The following is a 26,065-nucleotide window of genomic DNA, read 5'->3' on the forward strand; positions in this document are numbered from 1 at the left end:
GGCGCCCCGGGGCCGGGCGGGGGCCGCGCTGAGGCGGCGGTGGGAGCGCGGCGAGGCCGCCGCTTTGCCCGGGTAGAGCCCGAGCCGCCCGCGCTGCCCCGGTTCCTCCGCGCCCGGAGCGGGTTGGGGCTGCGGGCAGCGCCCGGCGCGCCGGAGCTCTTCCCCGCGGAACTTCGGCGTTGGGATCCCGGCACAAGCGCCGCAGCGAGGTTTTTTTTTTATTATTATTATTTATTTATTGTCACATGTCCGAACGTCAGTGCAGAAATGCCGATCTTTCTGGAGCCGTGTAAAGTCGCTGCTCTCGCGCCAAAATTAAAAGCAGAGGTTTAAAATGCTGCGTTAGGCGGGTCAGCGGCTGTTCGCATCTCGTGCTTTCGTGAGCACTGCACCTGATCATGTGTACTTTGCAGTTCCTGATGTTCATCTAGATTTTGTCAAGGCTTTAGAGGATTTTATTGCAACATCTCTGTTTATATTTTTTTTCTTCTGTTGCTGGTTAATTTTGTTTTGTATATTAAATGTTTTCTATCGCTCGAACTGCCACTGCATTTATTTCCTGCTCTTTAAATACTAATGGCATRCTTGGAGTCTTTGAGATCATGGAATCATWGAACGATTTGGGTTGGAATGGACCTCAAAGATCRTCTGAGGCCATGAGCAGGGACATCTTCCACTGTCCCAGGCTGCTCCAAGCTCTGGCCTTGGACCCTTCCAGGGATGGGGCAGCCACAGCATCTCTGGGCAGTCTGTGCCAGGGCCTCTCCAACCTCRTAGGRCAGAATTTCTCCCTAATATCTAATCTAAACCTCTATGCTTTTGTAAAAAGTCCCCCTCATGTTTCCTGTAGATTCCCTCCAGGTACTTCCCTTCAGCAGATAAGCAGAYATTCTGTTACCCACACTCCAGGTAACCTGCAGAGGCAGCTGTTTGACAGCTGAAGGCTTCAAAGCTTCTCCACCTGCAGGAAAAGCTCTGCCTGCCACCTCAATAATCAATAAAACACTTGGCTTTAGAAAACATCGCTTGCATCAGACCGTTAATGCTGCCAAGAACAGGTTCTGAGTAAGGTGGCAAGAAAGTTGAGTTTGTTCYTGTGTTCCTGTAGTTCAGAGTCAGGGAACAATTGAGCCATTGTGGATTTTAAAACATTGCCGTGACTGACATTTTTATGGACTTTGGCAACCTTGGTTGGTCTCAGGTGCCTTTTGGCAAAYAGATAAAGGAGAGTGAGAATGGATTTGAGATTAAAACCACTGAACAGCAGGAAATGTAAGAGCAAGGAAAGAACATCAGGAATGTGTAAGGGGACAAACATTGCARTGGAAGTTGTCTCCATAGGCCTTGAGTGTGTCCTGCAAGGATCAGAGAGGTGATGTAGCCAGAGCAGCTGACAGCATTAACCTGGAATGGGCAAAGGGGACATCCAGGACTGTGCTGCCAAATTTCTGCTGCTGCTTTCCCAAAAACTGTGAGCCCAGGAGGAGCCCAGATACATCAGTTGTGAGTTTGAATAGGCACAGCCATCGTGGGTTGTTTAAATCTGCAGCGTTGTTTAAATGAAGTTCCCTCAAAAGCCATGTGGTTGTTTGCACTAATTATTATGGTAAAAAAAAAAAAAGCCTCAGCCTTAATTTATGTGTTTGTAATGAACAAAACAATGTATGGACTGAAGGGCCTCCCAGTGCTTTTCTTGGTGTTGCAAAATGAGAAATTTCTGAAAAAAATACCAGAATGGTATCTGAAGTGAATTTTGGTTAAATTAATACTGAGAATGAAACCAAAGTTCACAGTAGCAAGAGAAGCACACATAAACTTTGCCAGAACCATTGGGTAACAGGAGCAGTTGCTCTGGGAACCGAGGGGTGTTTATTCTCTGTGTTTGTTAATTTTTTAAAATTCATTTGTTGGCGTCTAAGAGTGGGGTCAAGGGCAGCTTTAGTGGGTTTTATTGTGAAACTTGTCAATAAGCTGGATTTCTCTAATAAATGTCAGCAGGAAGACATGAGCTGGCAACTCTCTGAGCTGGAAACAAACCTGATCTTTTGGACTCCCTAATTGCYTGTGGTGTTAGTAGGTGGAACCAGGAGTTAAATTCCCCTTTAGCTCACCCAAAATAAACCAACCTCTGTAAACTTTAACATTTAAATGGTTTGGAAGCTGTTGAAGCTTTCAAGTTTTCTTTGGTTACTGTTTTCACTTGGATAATATTTTAAAATGCACTCCTTGGCTTGGGCTGATTTTTGCAGATCTGGGTGGTTTTTCTTCTSCTTCTCTGAATTTCTATTCAGTCTGTAGGTCCTAGGCTGTTCACCACTAACTCACAGTTGTTATTTTGTGTCCATGTTTTTAAAAATAAAAACGTGAGGGTATGAGCTAAAGCTCACTAGAAGCTTGCCCATTACATTCTATTTGTATTCATTCCAGCTGTCTGCTTGCTTTGCACTTCTCATGCCATGTGGAGCCACAGTTAGAGGGAAGTATTATCTTGCAGAAGGGATCAGGTTGAAAATTCTTTGAGGAAAATATCTCTTCAGAATTAAATCACATTCCTTAATGGTGACGAGTGCAGGAACTTCTTCAGTGCTGTGTGTGTGCATTAATGTATGGAATGATTATTGGTCAGGAGAGGTGTTTAACATCAGAGCAAAGCTGAATTCTTTCATTACTGTTGGGATTTGATTTACCAAAACAGAATAATAAAATCTTTTCAGTACATTATTTTTTTCTAATGTGGATGAGTCCCAGTTTATCTATTCAAAAAATCTTTATTATTGCTCTGATTTGCATAGCACTGCARTAGGACTTGAAAATTTCTGTGTATGAGGATTTTTAAAGGAAATGTAGAAATTTAACGTATTTCATGTTCACCTGGGATGTGAAATTGTACCACTGATATTAAAGTGGTTGAATAATGATGCAGCCAGATAAGACAGTGGTTCCCTGTGTAACTGTTTGAGATTCATGGCAGTACTGCAAATCTTGCATGGAATTTTGTAGTTTTTTTGTCTTCTGCTGATAATTTATTATTCCTTAACTATTTAATCACATAACGTAAATTTTATTCTATAGATATTTTTGTCTTTTCAAACTTCAAAAGTTGTAAAATGCATCAGTGCATYTATTTTTAATGCTTTCTTTTTTTAATTAATGTTTCTTCTACCCCTCTCATCCCCAGGGTCAATTAAGTGAGAGCATGGACCATGGAGGAGTTGGCCAATATGACCTGTAAGTTGCTGCTARAAATATTCTGTATCATTCATGCCAACCACATATAACTTCTAATTTTGTTACATTGTTAAGGTAAATAGAAAATTTTGTCCTTCTGGTTCAATTCTGAGTAATTTCTAGGTGTTTCACTATTTCGTCACATTAAAATTTGTCAATTGTATCTTGAAATAATAATAATAAAAAATTCTGGAGAAAGCTGCTCTTTGTCTTTTGATCCTTGTTTCTCTTGACAAATTTCTTGTGTTTGAATAATATTTGTAATATGGATATAATGATACAAAGAAATATCAGAGTCAGTTTGAGGCTTTCATCCTTTAAACTTAATTCTGGTGTAATTCAGAGATTTATGGTGCATTAAAATGAAGGGGTTTGAAGCAAACCTTGATACTATAAATCYCCCCAATTTGCAGGTAAACTTTTTTGTGCAAGTTGCAGCTTTGCACACAGTAAATAATATTCCTGGTGCTGCTGCCAGGCTGTCCCTGTTAGGTCAGACAGACACTTTCCAGGGAGTCATTGATTTCATTTGCTCAGTTCTCAGTACCAGGTAAACTCACAGCCATGTTCTGGTTTTCTGCAGTGGAATGGAACATTGTGAAAAATTTGAGATTTCAGAGACCAGCGTGAACAGAGGCCCCGAGAAGATCCGCCCYGAGTGCTTCGAGTTACTGCGCGTGCTCGGCAAAGGCGGCTACGGCAAGGTCAGGAACTCTTCCTTCCTTCCACAGAACTCAATCCTGTACACCCTGAGAGCTCCCCTGCTTTGCTCTGATCTCCCCTTCCCCTTTYTTGAAAAGTTCATTCTGTCAGAGTTGGTGTTGGGAAAGGTCCCTGCAGAGCCTCACCCTCTGGAAGCACCAGGAAATGTCCCAAATTCATTCTGGATCCAATCTCTGGCTCTTGCCTTGTAGTTTGTTGCTGATCTCCTTTCTCTGTCTTGCACAATTTTTCTTCTGAACTTGTGGCAGTTAATGCGGCTGAAATAGCTGATTGCCATTGTCTTGGTGTTGTTTAGGTGTTTCAAGTACGAAAAGTAACCGGAGCAAACACCGGGAAAATATTTGCCATGAAAGTTCTTAAAAAGGTAACTTGAATTTTTCTACTCTGAAACTAAAACCAGAAAATCTATCCCTTCATTTACCTTGTACAATTATCTAATCATTTAATATACCTAAAAATAAGTAGTGTAAATGCAGTTATTGCCTARGTACAGTTGGAATTAGAACTAAACTTTAAATTTTTCCCTTGGGTAGTTTTTAGCAGCTCATTTAAATTATTGTGTGATTCTATGAAACAAAGATTTAAACTTCTGCAAGAAGCCTCTCATGTATATACAATGGTGAAATGTAAATTTTCAATGCTGTTACTAACTCATATGCAATGTTGTGATTTAATAAACTCAGAACTGAACTCATCTTGTGTTGACATATCCCTGCTTTTTGCAGGCAATGATTGTAAGGAATGCCAAGGACACAGCTCACACRAAAGCAGAGCGGAATATACTGGAGGAAGTGAAACATCCCTTCATTGTAGACTTAATTTATGCCTTTCAGACTGGTGGAAAACTCTACCTCATCCTTGAGTATCTCAGTGGTCAGTATATGACATTCTGTTATCTCCTTCTTGGGATCCTACACATTCAAGAATTTGGGGTTCTTACCCTACAAATAAAAGGCCAATTAATGATGGGTTGGTGTCTTAAAATGTGAAACAGGTTCCTGTTAAAATTATATAGAACAACAGAAATAAACTTTCTAGTTCCATGCAATAAAGAGGAATGAAATATCAAATAGTTGTTTTTCATGACAATACAGGAGAGGAGAAGGTTTAATACTTTCCCTTTGACTAGATTTGTCATTTTTGTGTGTTTACCCTTAGGTCCTGTGCAGTTCTAGAGAATTACCTGAAGGTTTAGTCCTTGCAGGTTCTTCATGACAGAAGAAAGCTTTACCTTTATTTCATGGTTAGGGAAACACATACAAATTAGAAGCAATTTTCTCAAGTTAAAACAACAAAAAACAGGGACAGAAATGCTCTTGTATTTGAAATGTTGATTTCTTTAGGTTGCTGGAATCCTGAGGGTAACAAAATAGTGGCTTAGTTGTTTTTTTTTTTGTGAAGCAGCCTGTTGTACAGCAGGAAAAAATACCTGTTGCATATAGTTTTCCTAGAAAAGAGACCTTTGACGGACTGAAAATGATACTTTAATTGAGTATAATCTATTTTTTCTCATGACAGGAGGAGAACTATTTATGCAGTTAGAGAGAGAAGGGATATTTATGGAAGACACAGCTTGGTGAGTGAAGCTATTTTTGTAAATTAATAGTTTGGGTTTTTTTTTTTTTCCAAGTGCCTAAACTATATATAAACTACTCATTCATTTTATAGAGTAGTGAAAAGAGCAGTTCAGTGGGTTTGGGGTGGGTGAACATGGGCTTTACTCACCAGTTTGTACTGGTGGAACTCCAGTCTCACTGCAGGGGATGGTCAGTGCTGGCTGCTCAGTTTAGATCTCTGGTCAAGGTTTGGAGGTTGGAGAAAAAAACTGTGAAAGACTTGCTGAAGATGCTCTGCATGATTGAAAATGTCTGATTTTGTGTCTGATGTGTTCCCTTTCAGCTTTTACTTGGCAGAAATCTCAATGGCTTTGGGGCACTTGCATCAGAAAGGAATCATCTACCGGGATCTGAAGCCAGAAAATATCATGCTTAATCATCAAGGTAGAACTCTAGTCATGAGTCAGGCTGCCAGTSCTTTGCAAACAATTCTCCAAAAGGTCACAGCACCTCAGTTTTAGGTGAATTTCCTTAGAACAGTGGCAGGGTTGTTACCACTCCTGGGATAAATGAAAAGCTGCCAGAGCTAATTGCCCTCAAACRCAGCTTGGTTTAATAGGCCACAGCAAGGTGGTTTCTTGGATCCCAGGCACATTTTGAATGGCTGATTTGCTATTTCTGCACCTGTGGATTATTTTTCTTCTCCTGGATCATTGTAAAGTAGAACCTGTGATATTTTAGTCAATGGGGATGACTGATGGTAGGAAAGGCAGTTTGGGTAGGATGCCAAATCATCTGTGGCTGAAATGACTGAGCCAGCAGCTGACACTTCACACTGACAGCAGTTTCAGTTCCTGCCTGCACTGTTACAGTGCCTGTGTGACACTGATTAGTCTGGCAATCTGTACTACCCAGAATTTTCATGTTTTCTTAAACAACTTATTTACTTAGTCTGAGTCTTTGTACTGAATTATTCAGGGCACTTTACAGTTTGTTGAAGATTGTTCTGTGAATTTTGAAGCAAGMAGTAAARTTCAGTAACCTACTTTCTTAGCTGAATGATACTCTACAGTCTTTATGTTTAAATACATTTGTCTATATTTTAATAAGTTGTAGTAGTTTGTCAAGTGGCAATATTTGGGGTTTTTTTCTGTGTGATTATCCCTTTCTGTTCTGTGGCTCTATTTCTTTGTCAGACCAGTGAAAATGTCTGGAAATAGTTCAGAATTTTTACACATCCCTGTTAAAAATTCCTACTTTTTTCATGTTACTTCTACAAATGTCAGAAGTATTCTGACAAGTCTTAAATTTGATATATTTAATTTCAGGTCATGTAAAACTGACTGACTTCGGATTATGTAAAGAATCCATTCACGATGGAACAGTCACACACACATTCTGTGGAACAATTGAATACATGTGAGCTGCATGATGAAATACAAAAATATTGCTCTGCTCTGGGGGTAATGGCTGCATTTTGCCTTTTTTAACTGATGGTTCATGTGTTCAGTCWCTTAGGAAAACTTACGTGATACACGGGATTTCGTTTAAAAATTAATAGTCAGAATTGCTRTTAAACTAATTTAATAACTTTCATATTTTTGATTTTTCTGCTTATAGGGCCCCTGAAATCTTGATGAGGAGTGGGCATAATCGTGCTGTGGACTGGTGGAGTTTGGGGGCATTAATGTATGACATGCTGACTGGAGCAGTAGGTGCACAGTTATAATTGCATGTATTTCCCTTTGTAGCTTTTCTGTTTCCCTGTACCCTAAYTCAGCTGCATGTATAAATATCTATAATTGCATATATCCACACTGCAAGTAAAAATAACCAAAATACAGCTCCCAAGTTGTGTTGACTACAGACAWGAGCTGCTTTTATCCAAACAGAGCCTGTTTGAAGTAGTTTTACCTGCTTTGTGAATGACTGAAGTGAGTTCTGTATACACAAATCTGAGATCTGAACRAGTTCTGTTTTTTCTCCTTTCAATGGTGCTTTCCAGCCTCCTTTCACTGGGGAGAATAGAAAGAAAACAATTGACAAGATTCTCAAGTGTAAACTCAACTTGCCTCCCTACCTCACACAAGAAGCCAGAGATCTGCTTAAAAAGGTAGAATTTTAATGAATATCAGTTCTATTTCTAGATAGTAGAAATCTAATGATGCCACTGTGGCTGTTCAGTCCAAGCTTGTTTATTACTGAATAAGTCACTTTTTTGTTGAGTGGTACAGAAAGTGATTTCCCTTGAAAATACAATTGTTTTCAAGTGAATGCAGATTTTTCTGATCGTTCTCTATTCATTCTGCATGGTACTCACTGAAGTGATGATTCATGGCAGAACTAGTCTAGTCATAAAAGCGTAACTAATTCTGCTTTTTTGCATGTTATTTCTCACCAAGCTGCTAAAAAGAAATGCTGCCTCACGTCTAGGAGCTGGTCCTGGAGATGCTGGAGAAGTTCAGGTAACTTGAAGTTAACTTGAGAATTCTTAAATTACTCCTTGAAAATAAAACACTTTTGAAGGTACCTCAGGGAAGGAGAGTGTCTGTGTTGAAGGGTAATGAGCAGAAAGGCAGCCACATGTGACAGCTCATCAAGACCTGAAGGCTTTAAAGCTTAACAAAAGCAGCTGTCTATCTATTTAATAATTTGAGATTTGGAAAATAACTTCTATTCTTTAGCTCTGTCTTCCAGTAGATCTTTTCTAGTAGTTGCACAATGCTAATTGTGCAGTCCTGGAAGAGTGAGGATGCTCTTAAAAGTCTGATGAAAAACTGGCAGCCCTTGCATCAGTGCAGCTCTTTAAAGGGACAAGTGTGGTGTAGTTAATCACTAAGGCAGAGGCGGAGTCCCTTTGATTCCAGCTTGACTTTGTTTTTGTGGTGAGATTGATAAAAAATATTAGAGAGTTCTCTATATATCACAGTTCTGATAGTTTGTCTTTAATGCAGTGTTTTGTCATGGTACAACTTTTAAGGTTGGAAAGCATAGAGGTATTTTGCATGTAAACTGGCTTTTTCTAACACTTCCACAGAAAKGGGGACACGCTGTCAATTCTCAGTTCTCAGCTCTTCCAGCTCCTCCGAGGTAGCGCTGCAGAATATTTTACACAATTTTACACTAGACCCAAATGAGATTTTGGAAAGAAAGACACCAGAGGAAGGGTCTGGATAGAACATGTTAGCAGTTATACTTTGGGATTTGTGCCCTGGAGCTGACTCTGCTGTTGTAACTCCTGCAGGCTCACGCGTTCTTCAGACACATCAACTGGGACGAGCTGCTGGCGCGCAAGGTGGAACCTCCTTTTAAACCCTTATTGGTATGTACTGGGAATACTGGGAGATAGATATTCCTTGTGGGACTTCAGAAAAGCTCTTAATAAAACTTAGAAACATTCACTTTACAAACTGGAGTGCCACTGATTCCTCCTACTTGAGTTGCATCAACTCAGGGCACAGATTCACTYTGTCAGTTAAAGGTGGCAGATCTGWTCTGCTTCAGTTTGAATTCCTCCTGCTTCTGACCCCTAGGTTAAACAGACCTGCAAGTGCAGTTCACTCTGAGATCAGCTTCTAACCCTCTACAGTAAGTCAGTACTTAGTTTCAACTAAAATGATGGCATTGCTAAGCAAAAGTAAATGAAATCRCCTAATTAAGCATTTTCTGTGTTTGCTTATTACTATTTACAATGCATCTTACAAGCAGTAGTTAGAGTTTACCTCAAACCAGTGATGTGATGAGCAAGTTTTTGTTATCCCATCTATATTTTGATGGTGTCTGTTTTTCCCTCTGGGTACAGTTAGCTGTAGCAGCAGTGGGTATTGCCACCTCTAGAATTCCCAGCTACCAAAATTCTCACTTTAAACTGGCTTAGGTATCACTAATGTCAAGCATTCTACAGCATAGGGACTCCAGAGCTTTTTCCCTTCACCCTTTGGAATGAAATTCAGAAAGACTCAAGACTGATATTTCCAAATGGTTTATCTAGAGATGGTTTGGGGTTTTTTTTTCTGTTATTAGCAATTTTATGGAAGTTTCTTGTATAAGCCAGATGGTTTTTCAACTTGTGCATCCCTGGTTGCAAAAATGAGTACCTTCTGCCTTTCCAGTTACATGTGGGAATGAGAGAAGGGATCTTGGAATTACTGTTGTTCTTTGACCAAATCAAACAATATTCTTCATAGTCACTTATTCCAGAGTTGTCCYCTATCCCTCAGACTATAAACACTTCAGTATCTGCAAAAATGGGACAAAACCATCTGGAGAGGCTTCCAAAACTAAATAGTTGCAACTGTTCTATACTGGTTGTGACAAGGGCTAARCTTGAAAGAAACTGGCATTGTGTTTCTAAAAGCTTTTGTTTGTAATTTGAGAAAATTTTTTTAAGGCATCTTTTTAATTTGTGTTCCTTTTTGATCCATAATTTTTGCCCCTCCCCCTTGCCTTTATTTCTCAGTGTCAGTGCCCATAGTGACCTCCCACTGGCAGCGACAGGATTCCGACACCACTCCAGGGTTTTACTCCAGCAGAGCTCTGCCAAAAACCTATGGAATGAACTCCATCCAGAGGCTGCACTGCTCACCGCTAAGGCATTTGGTTGATATCTGTAATATAAACCCTTAATCATTTTGTTTTTGCAAAGCAATCTGAAGAGGATGTGAGCCAGTTTGATTCAAAGTTTACACGTCAGACACCTGTTGATAGCCCAGATGACTCAACTCTCAGTGAAAGTGCCAACCAGGTCTTTCTGGTGAGTGGGCCAGGGACAAGTGAGGAATGGCTGTGGAGGGGAGGTTTGTTACTGGAAATGGGAGGATTTCAGCTCAATTCATTCCACTGAATCCCAACYCCTCATACTTGAAGCAAACTCTCATAACTAAACCCAAATCCTATAACAGGTCTGAAATGTTGAAGGGCTTTGAAAATACTTTGGTTATTGCTGACGTTTTCTTTATACAGCAGCCAACAAACAGTGCTGCCTTTCTGGAAWGTCAGCATTCTGATTCAGAGTTGCATTGTGAGCCCTGCACATGGCACTGCTTTCACAGAGACAACAATGSCCAGTCTATAGAGCAAAATTAATTAAATTGAGTGTGCCTGTGGGAATCTGTGATCCGAGGAGAAATAGCTGGGCTGTAGCAACTCCCTAAAGTCTCACTGTTTGCTTCAAGGAGTGACTAGAAGTTCATCTGTCTGCATTTACTCTTCTTTTTATAATTTTCCTATAATAATCAGATTTTCATAACTGTACAAGTGATCCTGAATGCAAACCTTGCCTGTGAGCTGCAGTGCCTTTTTCCTGTTTTGCAGGGTTTTACGTATGTGGCTCCATCTGTACTTGAAAGCGTAAAAGAGAAATTTTCTTTTGAACCAAAAATTCGATCACCTCGCAGATTCATAGGTAGCCCTAGGACACCAGTCAGGTACCTTTGCTTYATCTTCTTTTTCWTTTCTTTCTTTTGYACTACCCTTTTTCACCAGTAGTTGAAGTATTAGAAATAAAAAATGCAGCCTTGCTTCTCAKTAAGCCCAGCACTTCCATTAGAATTGATCCTGTTCTGTAAATCACATTATTAAAGAAATGTGTGGTGTTGGGCAGCACAAGAAGTTTTGATGTGTTGCTTTTCAGGGCTGATCCACCCTCAGAGTGGTGACTTTGATGCACTTAAAACTGTTTCAGAACAACCTAAGCACTTTGTGCCACTAAAGATTCGTGTTAGCATAGAAAAACCCTTTTGCAATCATCTAGAAATGAGAAATGTGAGTGAGAAGTGAGAGAGTTTTACAAGAGACTGTGTTAGAAGCCAGACATGGAAATTTCTCAAACTCCTGGAAGTGGAAGGAAGAATTAGAATTGCTTCTCAGTAGGGCCCAGTTTCCTGAAGAGTAATGGATATACCTTGGTGTTGTGCATGTCTCCATCTCTGATTTTTTCCATTTCTTGTTTTAAAGCCCTGTAAAGTTTTCCCCTGGAGAATTCTGGGGAAGAGGTGCTTCTGCCGGCGCATCAAACACTCAGACACCTGTGGAATACCCCATGGAGACCAGTGGAATAGAACAAATGGATGTGACAGTCTGTGGAGAGGCTTCAGCACCACTTCCAATCCGGCAACCAAACTCTGGGCCGTACAAAAAACAGGCTTTTCCCATGATTTCCAAACGACCGGAGCACTTGCGCATGAATCTATGACGACACCATTTTTTTAAGCCTTGGAAGGTGGAAAACCAAGAATGGACATGAGCCCCCTTGAAGTTGAAATTTGAGGGCTTGTTTGGTTTACTTTTAAAAAGTGACAGTATCAAAGAGTCGGTCATTGCACAGAGAGACTTGGAAAGCAAAGAAAAATGGATTTTTTTTCCTGTCAATCAATGGTGCATAAAAAAAAAAACAAACTTTAGCAAATGGTATTGCAGAACTCTAGGCACATCATCTTACTGATTCCAGTGACATCTTCTCACCTTATCAAGGATCTTTCAGCTTGAGAGCTCGAAACTGACAGTATTAAGGGGCAGGATGTTGCTACAGAATCACTGGTGTAGTCGTGAATGTGTCGAGGAGGGTTGGCCCTTTCACTAGGCAGAGTTTGGAATGCCTGCAGGCTTGCAGCTGAGGGGTAATTAGCATGCAAGCTTCGTTAAGCGGTTTCCTACAATGGGGTGGAATCAAAGAGGAAAGCTAAACTTAATTGGTGTTTCACATTCAAAACGTAATGAGTTTTTTTTATATATATATATAAAAATATATATTTTTCCAAATAGATTTTTTGATTCAGCTCATTATGGAAAGTATCCCAAAATTTAAAAAAAGGCAAACTTAATTGGTTGCTGCGAAGAAAGTTCAAGGCTCTAGTTCTGATTCTCCTCCTCATGAACCAACCAATCAATAAGTGAATCACACCCTGACCAGCCTGGCAGTGTGGGGTGGCAGAGAACTGTTTCCCTYGCTTCCCCAGCTGAAATCCCCGTTCCTGCAAAGACAAATGGATCTAATCAAACAGCAGTGCTGCTATGTTCTAGGCTTAACTGGAAGCCATGGGCTCACACACGTCCTGCTTATTTCATCCCTGTCCTCAGCAGACATTTCACTGGGAAACATCACTTTTGTACACGCTGGTGCTTGGCTGGACACAGCTGAGCAGCTCAGATTCTTACCCACAGAGACATCAACAGTGCAGCAGAACACAAGGTCRGTAGAAATCTGTAGGAAGTACCACAGGAAGCACAGACAAATCCTCCAGAGTATAAGGAAATAAAATATTTTTGTAACCAGTGGGTAAGAATTTGAGGATTTTTATTATTATTATTATTAATAATAAAATTTTGCTTATGGTAGTTCCCTGCCATTATACATTTCTAAATTTATCAACATTTTTTTCTATGCTGGGGCAATAAATTTGCTGATTGTATGAGAAAAGTGTTCAATGGCCTTTCAGTGAATGTCTTCCACAGTGGGTCAGAACTTTAGCAAACTTTAATTTAGCAAACATGTTCTAAGGACACTATTTATGTTTTTAAAATTGTCACGATCTGTACAACTGACTTACAGGTACAAAGAATAAAATAAAGGTAAACTTTACCTTACTTTAAATACTTCCTGCCTTAAAGAGAAAGCATTTCCATGAACATAGCTGGTGAAAGGGTTAATATCTGCAGAGCTTTACCCTAGAGTTAGAGTGTGGGTGGTGTGTGCGTGTGTGTGGAGATGATCATGCAGCTGCATACAAGTCCTGTCACTTTTTGCCTGCCACACGTTGCATTATCTTTAGTCAAACTGTGCAAAGTCTACTTCTGGTGTTTCACAACAGTAGGGATTTTTTTATTCTAGATTCTGCTTACTCTGTGGATACTGAATCTTTTTGAGCCATAGGATCCAAGCCATAAAAACTCTCTCTAAGCATTGAATCCGATCACAGTGCTCTTTGCTAAAATGGGCAAGGCAGAAGGATTCAGCGATACCTTGATGCTAACAAAGAACCAACAAAAAAATGGTTATGATTGAGCAAAAATTAGCATTTTTTTTTCTTCCTGATAAGCCTTTTGTTGGAAAATTTAATTTTTTTTCTAGTTTTAGCAGGAAAATCAAGTTACCTTTACAGTGACATACTGGAAGATTGCCATTGTTCAGTTGGTGACGTGGCCACGGGTGATTTTGTGGAACCAAAATCCAGGTGCTCAAGAGTGTTTGCTTTGGGCCTGTCAGCAAACACACAGCACCTGGACTTTTCCTGACATTCACTGAGGATAAAGGAACTTGGTGAAAAAAAAAAAAAAATTAGAACTTTTTAGAGGCAGATCTCTCTTGGTCCTAGTTACAGCTAACAGTTGCTTTTTTGCTTGGCTGGATAGAATCGTCCAGTGGAATTGGTTTAATGGCTGGCAAGAATGGCAAGAGTTGTTTGTCTGAGTTCACTGATCAATTACAAATCCAACCCATCGGTTTTCCAAGGAAATTCCATGTACTGTCAATGTTTCACCCCGTAGATTCTAAGTTGAATTCCCTACCATAACTGTGAAACTTTTGGAGTGTGACTCAGACAGCAAGCACACACTATGCAATATGGTTTATCCTGTATTTATTTGTAAAAATATCAGACATAGATCCTCTATATATATATATAATAGTGTCAAAATTACTAGTTGTGAACTAAGGGGAGTGGAGTTCTAGCTCCTGTCTGGCTATTTCAGATAAGTGCAGAATGCATTGAATATTGGAGAGCTTAACAAGTGCTTTCTTTTGTTCATTTAAAAATGTCTTAAATTTTTCATTAGAGTATAGAATCTTATTTTTTTTATTTTGTACAAGCTGCGCTTTTTTAATTATAATCACTGAAGAATTCACTATAATTTGATTTTATAGGATTTTTGTAGCATTACAAAAATATAGTAAAACTGAGGTTAATACCTGTTGTGGCTAACCATATAAAAAAGTATTAAATCTTAAACTTGAACAAAAGTCATATTTTTTTTTACTAGATGTTAAATAGGGAAATATTTTGTTCTGCAGGTCATTATCAGAAAAGGTTTCTAGGTCAGCTGTGTTACCAGCAGTTTTTCTTTTTCCCATTTGATGCAGAAACTATTCTGGTATAAGATATTCAGAATTCCATAATTTTTCTCTGTGGGAGTGATGCATACATTTGACGCCATTCGTGTACTAAATTGTAATTTTGGGAATGCTGGAATAATTCCTACCAAGACTGTCTTAATTGTGCCATCTGACATTTGAATGTCATCCTGGTATTAGCTCATAATAAAAGATAAAAATCAACGAGTCAATTGTTCTTTTGAATATCCCGTTTTTTTTGGTCTCGATGTTTAAAAGCTGAACTGCTGGAGAACATTTAATATTTGAGTCCACTCTAAGTGTACAGTTGAAGTTTATTTTGGGTCTGTTCTCTTTTTGATACGTACTCCCAGCCTGCTCTCAGTGTTAATCAAAAAGTGCATCAAACATTGAGGGAGGCTGGTCTGSTTTTAGGGCAGATGTTCGGGGTTTGTTTGGGTTATTTTCATTCCGTCTCTACAGCAGGATCGTTGCTGTTTCGTTTTCCCAGCTGAAAGGGAAATCCTTTATCCAAAAGGAGAAGGCATTAAGAACAAGGCAAAGTATTTGAATATTTTTCCTGCAGATCCTTGGGTGCAGTTCCCATAGGTGAACTTTTCCAGTTGTTCTCTTCTAGACTAACTCCATTTGCAGCTGTCTGCAAGAACACCCTTGAGCTGCCTTAGTAGAAACAAAGGTAATCCCTGTCCTGGTTTTCATCTCTCACAGTTTACTGGAACTAAATATCCTCRAGTGCTGAATAAGATGGATGTGAATAGCAGCTAAATGCAAATTGAAACATATGTTAATCCAAGTGACCTATTTCTTTTTATTTTAGGAAGTAGGTAGGCCCTAAGTAGAACAGTAAATGTAAATCATTGTCTTTCCTGAGAGCTYTGATGGGAAAGGGAGGGAGGAGGAATTCCCTCAGAACTTAAAGGACCCAAGAGGTTCCTTCTGGTACTTTCCCCTGGGTTCTTAGGCTCTTAAAAAGTGGCTGTTGATTGTCCTTTGTACTTTCTGTGTCCCTGCAGACTCAGACCTGCTGGGTGTCTGTGTGGGAAGCAGGGCAGTGGCTCTGACCTCAATCAGGAGTTCCATCCCAAGAGTCATTCAGAGAGGATGGSATTCCTGGATGGGAGGTACTCAATTTTTCCCCCCTCTCTAACTGAGAATGACCTGTTCCATGTAGCAAGTGTAAATCTAAACCAGTTGATGAAAATCTCTTTTTATTCTTCGTTTTTTTAATAAAACATGTTTGTGAATATTACTGGGTTTGGATAGAAAAATCAGCAGAAAGAGAGAAAGGAGAGAAAGAAGAGAAAGTGTTCCCTGATCCCTGTTTTTGACCAATCTCCACCCTTATTCCAGTTGTCACTACCACGTGGTAGACAAAGGATCAGCAGCAATCCAGGGGTGACTTAAAGCACTGAGTTTGTTGTGCTCCATAAAATAATCTTGGTGAGTTTTAAAGACCACATGTAATGATATTTCTTAGCTTTGATCTTCCATCTCATTTGATTTTTATTCTGCATACTGGATTCTGCCCTTGGAGTTGTACCTTTAAGGGTATTCAGCTATGTGGTTCACTTTGTAATTCTGTTTTTCCTGACTTTACAAGTTTTCTAAATGTCTTCAGTCAAGGCAAGCTCGAGGTAACTAAATGTAACTTTCCTGTAACAGAATAATTGAGTGATGTTTTCAGTCTTATTTGAATAGCAAGGTGGAAAAAAAAGTGAGGTTATACAGAAGTCAGTGCTGGAAATAACATAAAAACTGATCATGAATAAATTGTAACTTTTAAAGGGTTTTTGTTTTCTTTAACAAGAAAAATATACCTGKCAGTGAGCAGTTATTTTGTGCCTACATATAAGTTAATACCAAAACAATAACAAATCTTTATTCAACATGCACCAAACATAGATTCAAATGCATTTATTCTCTCTGATTTTTATGCAAACTACAAATTGCAAATAGAGTATAAAATAGATTATTCCCCTGTAAGAAAATCTGGTTCCTGTTATGACAAAAATATAGTATTAAAGATTTCTTTTAAAAATACCAGCTTTATAAAATGCCAAGTAAAAAACTAACATCAGTGGTTGGTTTAGAGCTAAAAAGATTAAGCCAAGAATCCAASAACCTAAAGGGGAAACATCTTATTCTTGTGCTTATCTACAGGTGCAGTGAGAAATAGATGTTGTTCCAGATGCATTAATAAGCTCATTTCTCTCATTTACTGGGCAAACATTAAAGATCTTGAATGCCAAGAGTGACAAGCAGCTCCAATTCTCACTGTAGTCCAGGGTATAACATTTTCTCATGATCTTAATAAAATCAGTAGGTTGACCTTTTGGGRTGAGTCATGTTAGAAGGATAAATACAGTTTAGTACATTCTGGAACCCTACTGAAACTTTTAAAATAAAATGTTGAATTAAGAAGTAATGCAGCACATTTCAAGGATTTGACTGTTTCCTATGAGAATCTCAAGAGAAGCAATGCTGGTTTTTCTGCATTAATTCCAAAAACTTCAATTTTCTCTACTTAAAAAAAGGCCAAGTTACCATTTTCTGCACTGTTTTAAATACATGGTATGTGGAATTTGCAAACTCTTTCCTTGTGCTACCTACAATTTAATCTGCAGTAAACTGAAAAGCCTCAGTGTGAGCAAACAAACTGGAAGCCAAGTTGTTTGACAAGCTTTAGAAAATCTGGAGATGCATAGACGTGGCTCCATCCTTCCACTTGTTAACATGGTCTGCAATAACAGTTCTGCAGAGTGGACAGGTTTTTTCTCTATTAAACCATAAAGAGATGCATTCTTCACAAAATGTGTGCTGTAATGAAAAGAATGACAACTTAGAGCTTCTAAGCTCTTCCATTTATAAGGTGATMTATTATTTGTACATTCTGATTTTTAAAAATAATCATCAAATRTACACTCATTTTATATTGTTTTGTTTGTCAGCTATTTATAATAATAATAATAATAATGTATTTTTAAAATGTAATTGGGATTGTGTATATTACCTGACAGATCAGCAGAATAGGCTTCTGAAATTCAGCTTGGCAAATGGAACAAATATCATCAGATTCAGAGCACTGTCTCTTGCTGGCTGGCACCCCATAGTGCTGTAAAACAACAGATTTTCAGCAAATATTACTTTCGAAGAGGATGAAAAAGCCAAACCCAAATACCAAAACAGAAAGGAATTTGGAATAAGGGCTGCTATGTCAGGAAGACTTAAATCCCTAGTCCAAGGAACATTGCTAATTTTTTTTAAGTAGAAACAGGACAAAAAGGGTTATTTCACATCCTTTTATCTGAAGGGATGTGCAGAGTAGATTTTTTTTTGTAGGTCATTTTGTTGTTGTTCAGGTGACAATGTTACCATGCAGTCAARAAATTCAGACTGAAATGGGAGAATGTGTATACAGAGTTTAATTTAAAAATGCATTTGCTTATTGCTAAAACAATACAAAGGAATAGGAATGAGGCATTTCTAAAAGGGTTTTCATGTAAWCTGGGGTTATGGTTTTGTCATAAGAGAAGTCAGTACTCACTGGGCGTGTAAAAAATATCCGTAAGACCTGCCTGAAGTTTCTCCATTGTCCAAAAAAGCTCAACAGCTGAAATGGGAAAGAAAATTCAAGTTATGTTTTTTCACTGTGAACTAAAAGCTTCCAAGCTTTTAATTCCAACACTGGAAATCTCACTGCTGATTGGATGTTGGAAGGAATATAAGCACAGCTATAGTTAAGACTGATCCTATTTTAGTTGTTTGATAGGTAACCAAACTAAGAATTTAGGCTGAAGTTTTTCCTACTGGGTGTCTGGTTTTAAAAGAAGACATGTTGAGGTTCTGAAATGAAGCACTGGAGTGCAAATATATCAGCATTATTATCATATTTGCAATAGTCTTTAGTTCTGTAGTTAAGGTACCAAAGCATGATGGTGTTCAGGTCCTGTTCAAAGGTAGACTTATTTAAACCCAAGTCCGGTAACATTTGGAACTCTTTGGAGAAGCAGAGAGCTGGTATGAACAATTTAACTTGTTTAGCATCAACAGGATTCTCCAGCAGASAGAAAATTTATTTCCCTGGAACACAGTGATTCTTTTAGCCATTAATTTCATCTTTATTTTTGCAAGTTCCTCAGTATCTGCTGATGGTCTGATCAGTGTTTTATGTGAGGGAATCATGCTTTGGAATCCCAATCTATTGCCATAAAAAGAARGTTTGGTGTCCTGAGCCCGAGTTTAACTGGAAGGCTGCATCAGTTTAACTGAAGCACCAAGCTCCCAGTGAGTTCAGAGGGGAACTTTCAGAAATGTGTTAATTTGTATTTCTAACCCTCAATGATCACTCCTGCAGAATAATCACTTGAGAAKTTTATATAAAGTTTATATAAAGTTTACATACTTTGAGGATGAGGTAGAGAAGGCCCAGCAGGATCCCAAAGGTCCATCCCAGTGCAGTGTCCAGCTCCCCATGGGCAATGAGATAACGGAACCAAACTGGGATGGGGACAAACATACGGTAATACTGGCAGAGTTCTTCTAACAGCATGTACCAGTAGCCCTAAGCAAGACATGCAAAGGAATAGCTCAAGATTTAAAACACAAAGGATTTGCAAAAATACAGAGAAAAGATGCATTGTTATTCTTTTGAGTCACTTCTTCTCATATCTTGAAAAAATTAAATGTGAAGCATGAAAAAAAAACCACCCAGATGATGACTCTCACCACAGCTGTCCAAGTAATAATAACAGAATTCATTGCTGAACTGCTATAGAAGAACATAGAGATCTTGGTTATAAATCTGCATTTAGARAAGCCAGTTGTACCTGAAAGAACTTGTTCTGGTACATTATAGGAGATAAAATCGTCCCCAAACATCCTGTTCAAATGTACATCAAACTGTACTTGTTAATTTATTTTTTATGAGCCAGCACTAGTAATTGCAATTTTAAGATAAAATGTAATTGGTTTTGCCTGCCTCACCTTGGGAAGCAGATAAAAATAAATACACCACCAATCAGTGTGAGCTTCTGAGAAAATTATTAAATCTCACTGATTTGAGAAATTAAGCTATGAATCAAATTCCTTGATCTGAAACAAATATTACTTGAGTTTATTAACAACAAAGAACATTCAGGATTATTTTTGAAGAGACAGAAAAAAACAGCTGTTTTGCATGAGMAGATCTTAAAATCTTGACAGTTCTTGTTGAGCATGTACAAAATCTGCTGTGCTCCAGCTGCTCCAGGCTAACTGCCCRTGTACACATTCCTGCAGTGCAGAAAATAAAAGGTTTCTTCAACCCCCAACTTGGAGACAGAAATAAACCCATTTATCCAATGATATAATACAAGCAATTGTTTCAGATCAGACTGAAAACCTTTTTAGCACCAAGCAGAGAAGAACATGAAATCCACAGGGTTTTCTTGCCCACGGTGTAGTGGTGGATTATACACAGACATTTAATTAAAGACTTTTCTCTGGGTAGAATTTRATAATTAGTTACTTTTACTATAAGAGAATCTTCACAAGGAAGCAAAACTATAGCTTGTTTCCTTACCTTGGATTTAAAGGACATGATAAAAGAAGGCACCAGGAGAATAAAGCACTTCAAGCCCATGAAGAGGAATTTCAGAATAAAGTCTGTGACTCCCACAATCCAAAGTACCTCCCAGAAGTTCATAAAATCCACAGTGGGGCTTAAGAAGATTAAGCTACAAAAAGAAGTATCAGAAGTTACTGGAGCACCCTATTTAGAGGAAACTGTAACCTGAGATTATCACAGCGGGTTTAATTAAAAAAGGAAACCTGGTTTACACAAAGGAAAAACATTTGCTAAGAAAATGAACTGCTCATTGTGAATGGATCACTGAGGATCTCTGACAGCCTTTCCATTTTGGAACCTCCGTTGCTGGATCTTCATCAGAACCCCCATCCTCCAGAGCTCAATTTGCTGTCTCAGTTTGGCATTTAGCCTTTGATTTCCAGCCAAGACTGCAGCTACAGAATGGTCAAGGGAAAAAATCAACTCCACAGAGCCCCAGAATGCCACATTTGGTATTCCCAAGGGTCAGAGCTGGGAATCAAACCCAGGAATGCTCCCTGTAGTACAGCAGTGCCATTAAGTTGAGYATGGATTCTAAGAAATTCCAACATACTGTTTTTAAGGACAGCACCTGTTGAGTTTGGCAGAAGGGGAYGAATGGAGATTAAAGTGAAAGAGAAACCAATGCCACAGTTAAAGAAAAACAGCAGATAAAATGTTCCCAGTTAATGTCAGAGCAATTTATGGTGAGGTAAAGCTGCTTTTCTACTTACCTGTAATACAGGGACTGAGCGTGGAAGGTGTAATACAAGAGGAGAGATGATCCAGTTAGGTACAGTAGTAACCAAGTGCACTGCAACTTGGAGCACCGTTCCTGCAAGGTAAATGTAAAGACACATTGCAGTCCTTGCCTCGGAATCAGTGCTGAAATCCATCCCCAAACACCAAGTCTGTTGCACCTGAACAGTTCCTACCAGAGGACTTAATCTTGGTGAGTTTTGGCCACATCAAATAGGAGAACTCAATGGAAARGTAAAGGAATAATTTTAATGTTTTCAACTGATCAGTTTCTAGGTGTGCCAAGGTTATTTCCTAAAGACAACCAAAACCCACCCCCTCTGAAGAAACCACAGGTTTCCCTTAGGGAGTGAACACAGCTGAAAATTTAAACTGTCAACTGCTATCATTCCACAAATACAGTTAAGAAGTTACTCTGTAAATTACAAAAAGCTTTTATCAGGCAAARTGATTTCAATAGCTGGAGGGGGAAAACCCCCCTCTTTTTGAATTTTGCAAACATTATCTGAGAAGCTCCCCTGTGCAGAAGCATTAAGACTTTACTTCCATCTCAATAGCTAATATTATTACTAAGTAAATAAAACACTATCTCCATTCACATATCTGTGAAAAATGGATTAACTTGTTCAAGTCTTGGCTAAAGAATTCTGTTGCATAGGGTGATACTTACTCTCAGAAAAACCTGATTTACTATGCTTTTGTTTGCATACGCGTAAGTTGTTAGCAGCCCAATTCCAAGAGAAATGCCTATTAGGAAAATAGGATCAGTTATAAACATGAAAAGGAGAAAAAAAAATCACTGAATTGGGTTAAAAAGCAGCCACTTCTAATATGTCTTTGTAATTAGAATTAATAGCTCAGACTCTCAAGCCAGGATAATTAAGCACATTGTACATATGCCAGCAAAGGAAACAGAAGCCACTGAAATGTAGTTTAGTAAATMTCTCTTTCTGATGAATAAAGCAAATAAAAATAAAGCTAAAAATAAATCGAATTACATTTCAGGCATGGTTCTTAGTATGGTGGCGGGGGGGGGGAGGAGGGTCTGTTCCCTTCGAGCTGATTTTGTTATACTCTACCAGAGATGTGCTGCATGATGAGTTTGACACASAGGATCAGGAGGTAGGGCAGGCTCTTGTGCAGCCACTGCAGGAGGTACCGCAGCTCCGACAGGGAGCTGCCGCCCTGCTCCTCCGGGTCCGGAGCGGGCTCCTCGATCCCCGCTGCTTCCCCATGGGCGTGTCCGTGGGAGCGGCTCTGGGAGCCCGGCCTGGAGAGCCGGGAGCTCGAGTTTTCCCTGGATTCCCCCGCCGTGGAGCTGAGCTGGATGCGCACATCCCCCGAGCAGGGGTGGCAGGAGCCTTCTCCTGACAGCCTCGGTGAGGAGGAAGAGTCACCGCCAACGSCCTGGATGTTGTGGAGATGGGCGCAGTTGGGTTGCATGGTGGGGTTATTGCCTGGAGTTTTTTCTAATTTCTGTCTCCTAGAGCGGGATATAAAAAGGAACAGTTGAAGAAAGAGATAAATAGTTCAGGAAAATAAAAAGAATCCAATAGTTGTCTGAGTGATTGCATGAAGGCAAGATTTTCCGCGATCCTGCCCGAGTTCTGTGGTTCACATCCCATCTCCACAGGACAACCTYCCATATTAAATGTCCCATATTAAATCATTTCCTTCCCTCCACGTGCAGATTTTCCAGTCTGCAGTAACCTGGCTGCCTTAGGAACAGCTAAAAGTGTGAATCAGACCAGAAAAAGCTGCTGGACAGGAGACCAGCACTGGCTTGTACAGRAGAGATCTTGGAAGTGCTGCATAATTTCACAAAAATAGCGACAGCAGTGGGCCAGAGGAGCAAATACTGATGAGAAGGAAGCAAGGMGTGCATTTCCATGCATTAATTGGTGAACACTGGTTCAGACATGTCCAGTCAAAAGCCAATGCATGCTCAAAACTGAGGGCCATTATGAGATTAATGAGATTATCCTGTCTGGGGAAGGGAGCAGAACCAGGTTAGGCCATTTTCTAAAAAGCATTTAAAAGAGTGAAAAATGAAATGCAGCCAAATGAGGTCTRATTTATCTTTGCTTTGGCACCTTTTGGTTGTCTTCTGGGCAGTTTCTCACTTCTCTGTCAGTCTTTACTCTGATCAAATAGGGTTAAATCAGCTTCTCTGGACTGGTGTGACATCAGAGTAATGATTTTGGAGAATGCCTTGAAGCTGGATTTGACACAATACTTGTCACTACAGAGWAATATTGAAACACTGAGAATTTTTTATAATCCTTTTCCTATTTTTCAAACTCTCACAGGTTCCCCTTTGAAATTATTCCTTCCACAGCTAGTTTCACTGGGGATACAGAAACGTTAAAGGAAAATTGGTTTTGCACAGCAAAAAATTCTGGATGCATTTGCACAAACCTCAAATACTTTAGCCCTTAAAATGAAGATTAATATTAAAGAGTAAAAGCGCTTTAATACATCAATGTGAGAACTTAGTACAGCACTTTACAAGTGCTGTTCGTACTACTACTATTTTTCTGTTGGCCAAAGATGACATCATTCTTTGAAACAGACAAAATTGTCGCTCTGTATTTTTCACATAAATAAAGCCGATGACCTGGAGATGCTATTGACTTGTGTGAACAGTGTTACTGAATGATATTTTAAAAGGAAGGAATGAAAAACCACCTCATTTGCACTGCAGTTCGTGCTTTAAGGCCGGGCTCTGCAAGAACTGACAGCTCGCTGTTCAAAAAGCCGGAGCCGGAGGATCGCAGCCGCCCCTGGCACTGCGCCGAGCAAACTTTCGAATCACCGAGTTATTAAATGGGATTTCAGAGAAGACTCCCGCCCTCACCCAGATTTTGTTTTCCCTAAAAAAAATTAGCTAAAATAAGGCTTTTGATAAAGGCCCTTCAGACATTCCTCGTCTCTCCCGAGGCCGCTGCTCCCCCCGCATTTCGCCGGGACCCCCGGGAGGGTTTGAACCGCCGGGAACTCCTCAGGAGGGTTTGTACCGGGATCCCCTCGGGTGCTTCGGTACCGCTGGGACTCCCGCACAGGAAAGGGAAGGGAAGGGTGATCTCGGAGCCGCGTTCCCCTGTCCCCCTGCCCGCCCTGCGCCGTGAGGGGACGCGTGGGGCGGCCCCATTCCCGCCCCCTGCCCGGTACCTCATGGGGCGCCCGGCGCCTCCCGCCCGCCGCCCGCCGCCATCGCCGGGGCCGAGGGGGTGGGAGAGGGCGCGGCGGGGGGAGGAAGAGGAGGAGCCGTGAGGGGAGGAAGAGGAGGAAGAAGAGGAGGGAGGAGGAGGAGGAGGAGGAGGAAGGCTCCGAGCTGGGCGTTGCTCTGGCAACGTCGCGGCCTTCGCACCGTCACGGCCCATGAGGGGACGGGGGGGGGGGGGCGCCTCCCCTCAGCCTCAACCCCGCCAAAATGAGAAATGAGGGGGGAGGCTCCTGTTGCTTTTTATTGAACGCTTCAATTAAAATTAATCGGGGAAGTCAATAATAAGGAAGGAAATGAAGGGATACATATAAATATATGTGTACGGCGGTGTCATTACTTGTCGGTGGCGATTAGGGGAGTCCTGCTGTCTGGAAATTGGCTTTGCCTCCCAGGAAACCTGCGGAAAGCGCTGCCCTAGTTAATGCTGCTATAGCTCTTGGGAGAGGCTTGGAATGAAACAGATACAGGTTTTTCTTTTGAAATATGCTCTTGAATAAATTAGTTTGCGTCCAGAAATGGCATCTGTTTTCCTTGGCTGAGATATTTTTCTAGAAGTGTTTAGGTATGCAGCTCACACGGAAAGTGGGGTTAATATCTGAGCAGCTTTGAAAGTCTGTGTTGTTTTGAGTTAGAACAGAAATGCTGGTTTAATTCCAAAGTTTAAATACAGAAATGCTGTGGGGTCAGCAATCCCTGGAGAGGGAAAGGTTGAGCCCTTAAACATAGATCTCATGAGGTGCAAARCAAAGTGTTTGGAAGAGTTAAGTGGCCTGGTGTTCAGTGACACCATCTAACAAGAAACCTTCTCCTTTATTTCCAGGGAAATAGCTGAAAACACTGGCTGCATCCCTGGGTCTGTTGGAGGTAGGTTTTGAGGAGGCAATTTGGTCTACTTTTATGATGTTTTTGGAAACTGTGCCTAGAATTTTCCCGACTGGAAATTTCAGGTCACATATCCTCTGCGTTTCACTCGGGCTGTGGCTGATGGATTGGAAGAAACCTGGGCTGGTTATTACAAATATACTGAAGTATTAAACCTACCCACGGGCCTCCTGTTCCTGTAGGCCCTCTGAACTCAGAAGACCTTTCTCATTTGTATAATTTTTCTGTCTAATTATCACAATACTGCTCAGTAGCAGCAGCAATGCAGATCTCAGATGCCTGGCAGGAAGCACTCGAAGAATTTCATGGCCATGTCCCCATATTTCCAAGGATAACACAAACCTGTTGTGTTTGACTTATGCTGTGCCATATTGTTCATTCTCCCACTCTTTGCTCAGTCAGTCACTCGCATCGTGTTTGGATTGTGAAGGACAATGTGAAAAAAAAATCTGAATTTGATTCTCAAATCAGGAAAAGCAATTATAAATCTTTTATTTTTAAATAGTGTTTTATGGTTGGAAATTATGCATGCCTTCTGTACATCGCTTGGAAGGGTATAAATATAAAAGATTTGTTCAGCTGTTTCTTTTTTGTAATTATAAAATGCATTAAAGTACAAATGTAGCTTTAAATCCACGTTGCTCTCAAACTGTTTCTCGCTGCTACATGCACTGGAAATATGAAATTAATTCGTGGCACCTTATTAATCAATGGTGTTTACTCATGCAGGCCACTTGCTGATTTATCTCCAATTCACAGCTCATTAGAAGGTGTGTAACTCTTCAGAGATGTTGTTATTTAACAGGTATGTTTTCCTAATGCCATTAATGACCTCTGGATTTAGTAACTCCTGACACAAGAAAGATTTGGGAGATTATTCACCTAAAATTGGAAGTCTTTCCCCACGGGTATTGCACGTATTAGGTMATGTAATACCTGGTAATAAATTTACCAATCTGTATTTGGATTCTGCTCCCAGGATGCCAATAAATTTCATATAGTGCCCAGGCACATTTTCAGGTGTTTGTACACACAGAAGT

At 40.0% G+C, this 26,065-nt stretch overlaps 2 protein-coding genes across 5 annotated transcripts; one reads left to right on the forward strand and one right to left on the reverse strand.

The window, feature by feature from the left end:
• Positions 1–3,172: 3,172 nt before the first annotated feature.
• RPS6KB1 (ribosomal protein S6 kinase B1) lies at positions 3,173–14,808 on the forward strand. Its single transcript, XM_057378812.1, has 14 exons — positions 3,173–3,228; positions 3,812–3,932; positions 4,247–4,315; positions 4,677–4,824; positions 5,470–5,527; positions 5,851–5,951; positions 6,836–6,926; positions 7,128–7,218; positions 7,513–7,620; positions 7,910–7,972; positions 8,752–8,829; positions 10,153–10,260; positions 10,821–10,933; positions 11,463–14,808. Exons 1-14 carry the CDS (start codon positions 3,197–3,199, stop codon positions 11,698–11,700), a joined length of 1,419 nt encoding a protein of 472 aa, XP_057234795.1. The 5' UTR covers positions 3,173–3,196; the 3' UTR covers positions 11,701–14,808.
• A 1,971-nt stretch (positions 14,809–16,779) lies between these two features.
• Positions 16,780–24,171, reverse strand: RNFT1 (ring finger protein, transmembrane 1). Of its 4 annotated transcripts, XM_057378815.1 has the most exons (11): positions 24,089–24,171; positions 23,606–23,790; positions 23,011–23,135; positions 21,997–22,400; positions 21,588–21,664; positions 20,893–20,993; positions 20,135–20,288; positions 18,977–19,135; positions 18,119–18,184; positions 17,585–17,686; positions 16,780–17,391 (listed from the first exon to the last, which is right to left on the reverse strand). In XM_057378815.1, exons 4-11 carry the CDS (start codon positions 22,358–22,360, stop codon positions 17,257–17,259), a joined length of 1,158 nt encoding a protein of 385 aa, XP_057234798.1. In that variant the 5' UTR covers positions 22,361–22,400; positions 23,011–23,135; positions 23,606–23,790; positions 24,089–24,171; the 3' UTR covers positions 16,780–17,256. The 4 variants fall into 4 exon arrangements, with proteins under 4 accessions (XP_057234798.1, XP_057234799.1, XP_057234797.1 ...); XM_057378816.1 differs by lacking the exon at positions 23,606–23,790; XM_057378814.1 differs by lacking the exon at positions 23,011–23,135.
• Positions 24,172–26,065: the final 1,894 nt, after the last annotated feature.

The sequence above is a fragment of the Malurus melanocephalus genome, unplaced genomic scaffold (assembly GCF_030028575.1).
Source record: "Malurus melanocephalus ecotype Western Australia unplaced genomic scaffold, MMel_1.1 scaffold_376, whole genome shotgun sequence".
Lineage (NCBI taxonomy): Eukaryota > Metazoa > Chordata > Aves > Passeriformes > Maluridae > Malurus > Malurus melanocephalus.